At 43.0% G+C, this 6,127-nt stretch overlaps 1 protein-coding gene across 1 annotated transcript in view; it reads right to left on the bottom strand.

Moving 5' to 3' along the window:
* Window positions 1–466: 466 nt before the first annotated feature.
* The window catches only part of MUC13 (mucin 13, cell surface associated), a gene marked incomplete at its 5' end in the record, with an annotated part of 25,107 nt that continues 19,446 nt past the window's right edge, over window positions 467–6,127 (bottom strand). Inside the window, 3 exons of the mRNA XM_019650915.1 lie at window positions 467–1,633; window positions 3,344–3,548; window positions 5,570–5,651. Of these exons, the coding sequence (XP_019506460.1) occupies window positions 3,344–3,548; window positions 5,570–5,651 (287 nt within the window). The remainder of the gene's footprint in view (window positions 1,634–3,343; window positions 3,549–5,569; window positions 5,652–6,127) is intronic.

Below are 6,127 nucleotides of genomic sequence, written 5' to 3'. Positions count from 1 at the left end.
TAATAGCTCATAAGAGTGTGTTTCTTTCTATTCTATGCATCACCTAGCCTTGAGACCACAAGAGTAAACACAAGTGGTATCAGTGAGGATGCTTTAAGCTGCAAAAGCAGAAACAACTACAGGCTTACCTCCTTTTATTTTGCTTCACTTTATTGCACTTCACAGATGTTGCATTTTTTTACATCTGAAGGCAAGACCCTCCACCAGCGATAAGATTAAGACTTGCTTTATTGTGGTGGTGGTACAGGCACGATCTCCCAGTTGAGCCTTATACTCAGACTGGCCTAACAGTAAAGTCCGGCGGCTTCAGGCATGGTCTAATCATATGCTGCAGCTCCATTTTTCCATGGTTCTCCAGTGGGTCATGGTTGCTATTGAAAGTGAGACTTGGCTGTTTTGTATATCACCAAAAGTCCTAAACACAAGGAAGGACACCATCTACCAAAGACGCTTTATTTGTTACCTTTCACAGTGAACAGTCAGGAGCAAATAATAACAACAATAAATAAAAGAAACTTGCAAAGGGGGGGGGACAAACATTAGACATATACAAGGACACCGTTAGCATTAAAGCAAGCCTGTGCTGGATGTGGCTGCCCCATTCCTGGGTGTGTGTGTGTTGTGGCCCCAGCTAAGCCTCTGTCATGGTGAAGCACCTCTGGACTCTGCATCAGCAGGCCGGACATCTGGATCCAGAGCACGAGCTCCCTCTCCCACCATCAGCCAGACAGGATGTCTGCAATTTCCAAGCTACTGCAAGTTCTTGCTCTGGGGTTTTTGTCTTCACACCTTTTCCTAGGCTCTGAGTCTTGGGTAGGGCATGGGTTAGAGGATGTGCCCGTTTGCTCGTCGAGGAGGGGCTTTGTGTGCCTTCTCCCATTCTCCTCTTCCAGCTTCCCTCTGCCTCTGGTCCTCCTGCTTCTGGTCATGATTTTTCCTCACATCCACTGGCATTTCAAAAACTCTAGAATGCACCCTATGGTGGACATTTTTGTCTAGGCCTTCTGATTAACATCAAAAAGGTCCTGTATTTCCAGTTACTCCTCCTGAAAAACCTGACAGACACGTCTTTTTTCTGTCTTTTTGTGTGAGACCCAGTCACAAGCTCCTAGAAATTCAAGGGCAATCAAATCGCTACAGTGGAGGGATAGGAGGACCTGAAAAGACGGGACCTCTTCCCATCCCCTGGGACCTCCACAGATGATGTATAAGGGTCTCCCAGAATGAGGTCACTGATCTGTAGGCTATCAACTCAAGAGCGACCGTCTCCCAGGAGTGAGCAATCTTGGGAGCTTTCCTCTAGATTGGACATGGTTACTGTTGCCTCACCAGAAAAAAACAAAACAAAACAAAAATTCCTCACCATTGTACTGATTGGAGAAAATCAACTGTCTTACAAGTACTACTACCATCTAAGTGCATTTAATTTCATAGGTACTTAATTAGCAAACAAGCTGTATTCATCGCAAACTTTCGCAAGCTTCCATTCAGAGAGGCTAGAGGTCAGATGGAAGAAAAACACCAAAGGCCAGAGCTTCACTGCTGCTCATTTCTCTATCAGTCTGTTAAACATGTAAAATAAAAGGCTGTATAATGGGTTGAGGGCCATGGATGATTCCAAATTTTTACCGTTCTAGACAAAAAGAGAGGAAGAGAGGGAAAAGAAAAACTTAGAAAAGTATTCCAACAGAAATGCATGAGAAAAATTTAGATTCATAAATTATTAACATTATTTTAATGGACACAATTTGAATACTGTTTATTTGAAAGATAAAATAAACTAACATAGATAAAGGATCTAACACAGGTTCTAATTTGAATAATAATTAACCTGTGTTAGATCCTTTATCTATGTTAGTTTATTTTATCTTTGTCCTAGGAGGCAGAATGCGTTTTGTCCATTTCATAGATAAGAAAACAAGCCCAGAGAAATCAAATAACTTGTCTGAGATCTCACAGCTAGTAACAGGAAGGGCAAGGCTTTGAACCCAGGTCTGTCTGACAAAATCCCGCACTTATTCTACCACTAAAGGGTTTTCTTGAAGTAGGGGCTCTATTGATAAGGGTGAAAGGAGGAGGTTTTTAATGAGTTTGTTGGGTTCACCTTCAGTAAATCCAACAGGACGTCCATTTTTTGCTATTGCTGGCCAGCCAGACTCTTGTGTGTGACTCAACATGGTGCACAGTGTACAAGTCATCACACCTTGGTACACACCGAACATTTAGAGCTTCATGACTAAAGGAAAGTTTATGTTGAAAGCTATGAGATTTCAAAATAAAATTAAGTCAGGTTTCCCCAGGGTGTTCAAAGTATGTTAAGATCCTTAAAGGGCAGTATGCTCACCCGAGCAGCCTGCAGGGGTGAAATGCACACACTGAGAGCTCAGAGCCTGTGCCTGCCTGCCCTCTTCAGCCCCCTCTACCATCCTCCCGTTTCCTCCTCCTCCTTTATCCTCTTTATGTTTCTACTCTTCTGGGTATGCCTCACCTGTCACCTCTCCTCCTTCTCCTGTCTCCCCCTTTCTTTCCTTTTTATTATTATTTTAAAGATTATTCCTCTCCTTGCCTTCTTTTTCCTGTCTCTTCTCTGGCCCCCGTCTCCCCCTCCTTCACTATCTCTCCTTCCGTCCATCTCAGTCCCCTTGTTATTCTTCCCCACGAGAATCACCTCTCATAGGCTTTCTCCTTTCAGCATGCCCTTTGGATCACACTGAGCAAATGCCAGCTACGATTGTCCAATACAAATCTAATGAGTACAAGCTAGTCTCTTTGACAGTCCTTCCATGGGAAATAAACGATTACTGGCCTAACTTGCCTTATGTCTTTTGAAATTGATCCAGTTGCCTTGAAGCCTGGCAGAGAGGAAAGGAGAGATTTGCCTTTACACGGCTGGCTGGAAAGAATCCACGGGACCATGTTTACATACAACAGTCCTCTCCAGGCCTGACCCATGTCCTAGGTCCTTAAACAGCCTGGGAATTATAACTCAGTCCCATGCAACCATTGCAGTCATACCCATAGAAGCTTGTATTTTCAAAGAACCTTAAAAGGTTCTAAGTTAAGCCTTTTTAAATTTTTATTTATTTATTATTTTTATAGCTGAGGAGATAGATGGCCAAGGAACTAAGTGATATAGCCAAAGTCACATAGACGGTCAGTGTTAGAGACCAAATAAGTGGTGGCTATTTACAATGGCAGGGAGCTTCTGATCTTTCTATTTTAATTAAAAAAAAAAAAAAGCCTGCAGAGGCAGCTGGGGCCTGGTGAAAATACATTAGCCAGGTCCCTACTCTGCCCTGCGTCATTTCATTCAGAAAAGGCAAAGCAAAACCCACTGGCTCACCTAGTAATCAGGGCGGGGCATGCCTCTCTGGTTTACATAGGGATTCTGCAGCTGATGGTCTCTGGAGAAGTTCGCCCTGACTTTAGGGAAGAGGCTCCCCTCTGCTCCTGGATTGATAAAGCCTGTTGTCTGCTGCTGCAGTCTTAGGTTTTGAAAGTCGTTCTCAATCAAGTTCTGTTCTTCATCATCCTTCTGTTTCTTTGATCTGTAATCAGTCACAGGAATTAGGATCTGACAATAGCAGAGAGTCCTTAAAGCAAATGTTAATATTCTTTTTTTTTTTAATGCTTTAAAATTTGGAAATATTCTCAAATTTACGTGAGAGTTGCCATAAAAATATCACACAGAGCTCTCATATATCCATCGCCCACATTCCCCAATTGTTAACATTTTTGAACCATTTAAGAATAAGTGGCAGACCTGATACCCCATTACCTCGTTCAGTATAGAGTTTCTAAGTTTAAGGAAAGTATTCTCACAAGCTCTGTGTAACCATCAAAACCAGAACCTTAACACTGATCCAACATTACCATCTGATTCCAATGGTCCCATGTCAATTTTGCTAATGATGTTCGTATTCTTCAGTGTGACTTTGAATTATTTATGGAAATAACAATAGAAGTCAAAGAAAAAAGATGATTTGTGATACAACTTTACATTCGAATAAAGTCAATATCTATAGAAGCACCCCTGAATGAAACAAGTTCAATGTATAAAGACCTTAAAAGGGGAAATACTAGGAGTTTCCCAGGTTCGGCTGTCACCTCTCAAGGGTAAGCATTGAAAGCAAGTGGAAATTTTTGCAGGTGAGGGAGGTATCTGTCCCCAATTCATTCTGTTCATGACCTTCTCCTTCCTTCTATCCCACAGGCCTGGACCTGCCCCTGCAGTGCCCTAGACTGTAGGAGTGGAGAGTGGGGTCAGATACTTCCATGATGCTCTCAGGGCACTCCCAGGGTGACAGTCTCTGAGCCTCTGTCACACTGGGAACATCTTAAAGGAAGGCTCACGTGCTCTGCAACCCTGATGGCCAGCCCAGACCAGCCTACAAGAGAATTCCTGCCCTTTGACAGCACTCCTGTCTAAGGTGACGGAGGTGAGACTTCCTTCCTCTGAAATAAACAAGAAATAATTCTTGGGCTGTTCCCAAGAACCATGAGCTATGAGCAAACACGGGTCTGCAGCAGGCAGGAGGAGCTGAGAGACGTGGCTGTCCCAGGGTCACAAGGTTCCCTAGCAGCCCCTGAGGAAATTGGAGACTCAGGACATTGAGCTAATCTAAGAAAGGAAGAGAGAGCCTTGCTCCACCATCAGGATGTTTTGGTCCTCTCCCTGGAAAAGGGAAAGACATCCCCACTTCCCAACTTGGTGTCCTTATAATTGCCTCTGGGCATTTTTTTTTTTAACAAAGGCAGAAACAAAATATTTCAGGCACCTAAAATCTATGTATCCTCTCACATTGTAGTGCAAAATACCCATTTTGCCCAAACATATGAGTTAAATGTTATTTTTAAGAAGTAACTTGTTTTTATCAAAGTGGACCCCCACTTGACACATTTAAAATAAAATAGATAATAGCATTCTTCCTCCCTTTTAACAGAGGGGACTTGAACGTATCTAAGTATTTGTTGTATAAATACTTATGTCCTTAAGAAGAGCACTTAAGGACCTTAGCAGAGCCAGTTCTACTTGAAATAGGGGCTCCAGTTGAGGTTGATTTTTTTTTTTACCACTTGCAGCAAGGTCTTGGGCAGGGGACTAACTTAATGAAAATGATATTTGACAACACCTGTGGAGTTAAACAGAATTTCTGATGAGATAAGAAAATGGTTGCTGTATCACCTTATAGTGTTAAACAAAAATAAACCTTAACAAATATTTTTTAAAACACAAAAGATACAAAATTAGGTATATAAGATCATTTTAGAAAATAGAGGAAAACCTGGAAGGATATATGCCAAAATGTCACCTCAGGGCAGTGGGTTTTGTGGGTGGTGTTTTATTCTGCTCCTTTACACATTTGTCTATTTTCCTGACTTTCTTCAATGAGTGTGCAGAGCTTATATAATCAGAAGAAAACTAAGGTAAGAAAAACAAGTCAGTGGCTTTAGAGAGGCCTCACCTTACTTTCCTTCTCTTGCCCTGGGAAAGGTTATGTGTGTTTGGAAACTAGAATGTCATGCTGGTGGCGCTGTGCCCCAAGACAGGGACACTTCCTTTCCATACCTCACTATGATCAACGCAATTGCCATGCCCAAAATGAGGACGCCAGCGATGGTGCCCACGATAACGAGGATCAGCTGAAATTCTGAAAGGGAAAAGAGAAAAGTAGAAACAGCCTCCCACAAGTAGGCCCCTACTGTCTACCGCATAGGGATGTGCATTCCCAGGGGTTCCTGGCTGTGAGAACAAACAGGCTTTCCTCTCTGACCCCTCCAGGGCAAGGTTGGGTGGGTGATTCACTTCTTTTAACCCTCTCTCCCCACCATCTTCAACCCCTAACTGTGTCTTCAAAACTCAGTCCGAAGAGGCAGCCTTGCCAGATAAAAGAGCACCATAAATGCAAAGAAGGCCACAGTGACAGGGCCATCCTGGACCTCGTGGGGGATGGGATCTCAACCGAGGTCCACAGCCCTTCCTGACCTCTGTGGCCTTTGCCTGCCCACTACACCCAACCTGATGATAAGCTGGGGGAACTAGGTTAGAGTTACCATATTTCCCCATGTATAAGGCGCACCTTGATTTTGGGGCCCGAAATTTGAAAAAAAATGTATTACATAAAGT

This window comes from Hipposideros armiger, unplaced genomic scaffold, assembly GCF_001890085.2.
Source record: "Hipposideros armiger isolate ML-2016 unplaced genomic scaffold, ASM189008v1 scaffold_8, whole genome shotgun sequence".
In the NCBI taxonomy this organism is placed as follows: Eukaryota; Metazoa; Chordata; class Mammalia; order Chiroptera; family Hipposideridae; genus Hipposideros; species Hipposideros armiger.
This window is presented reverse-complemented; position numbering and strand designations above follow the sequence as displayed.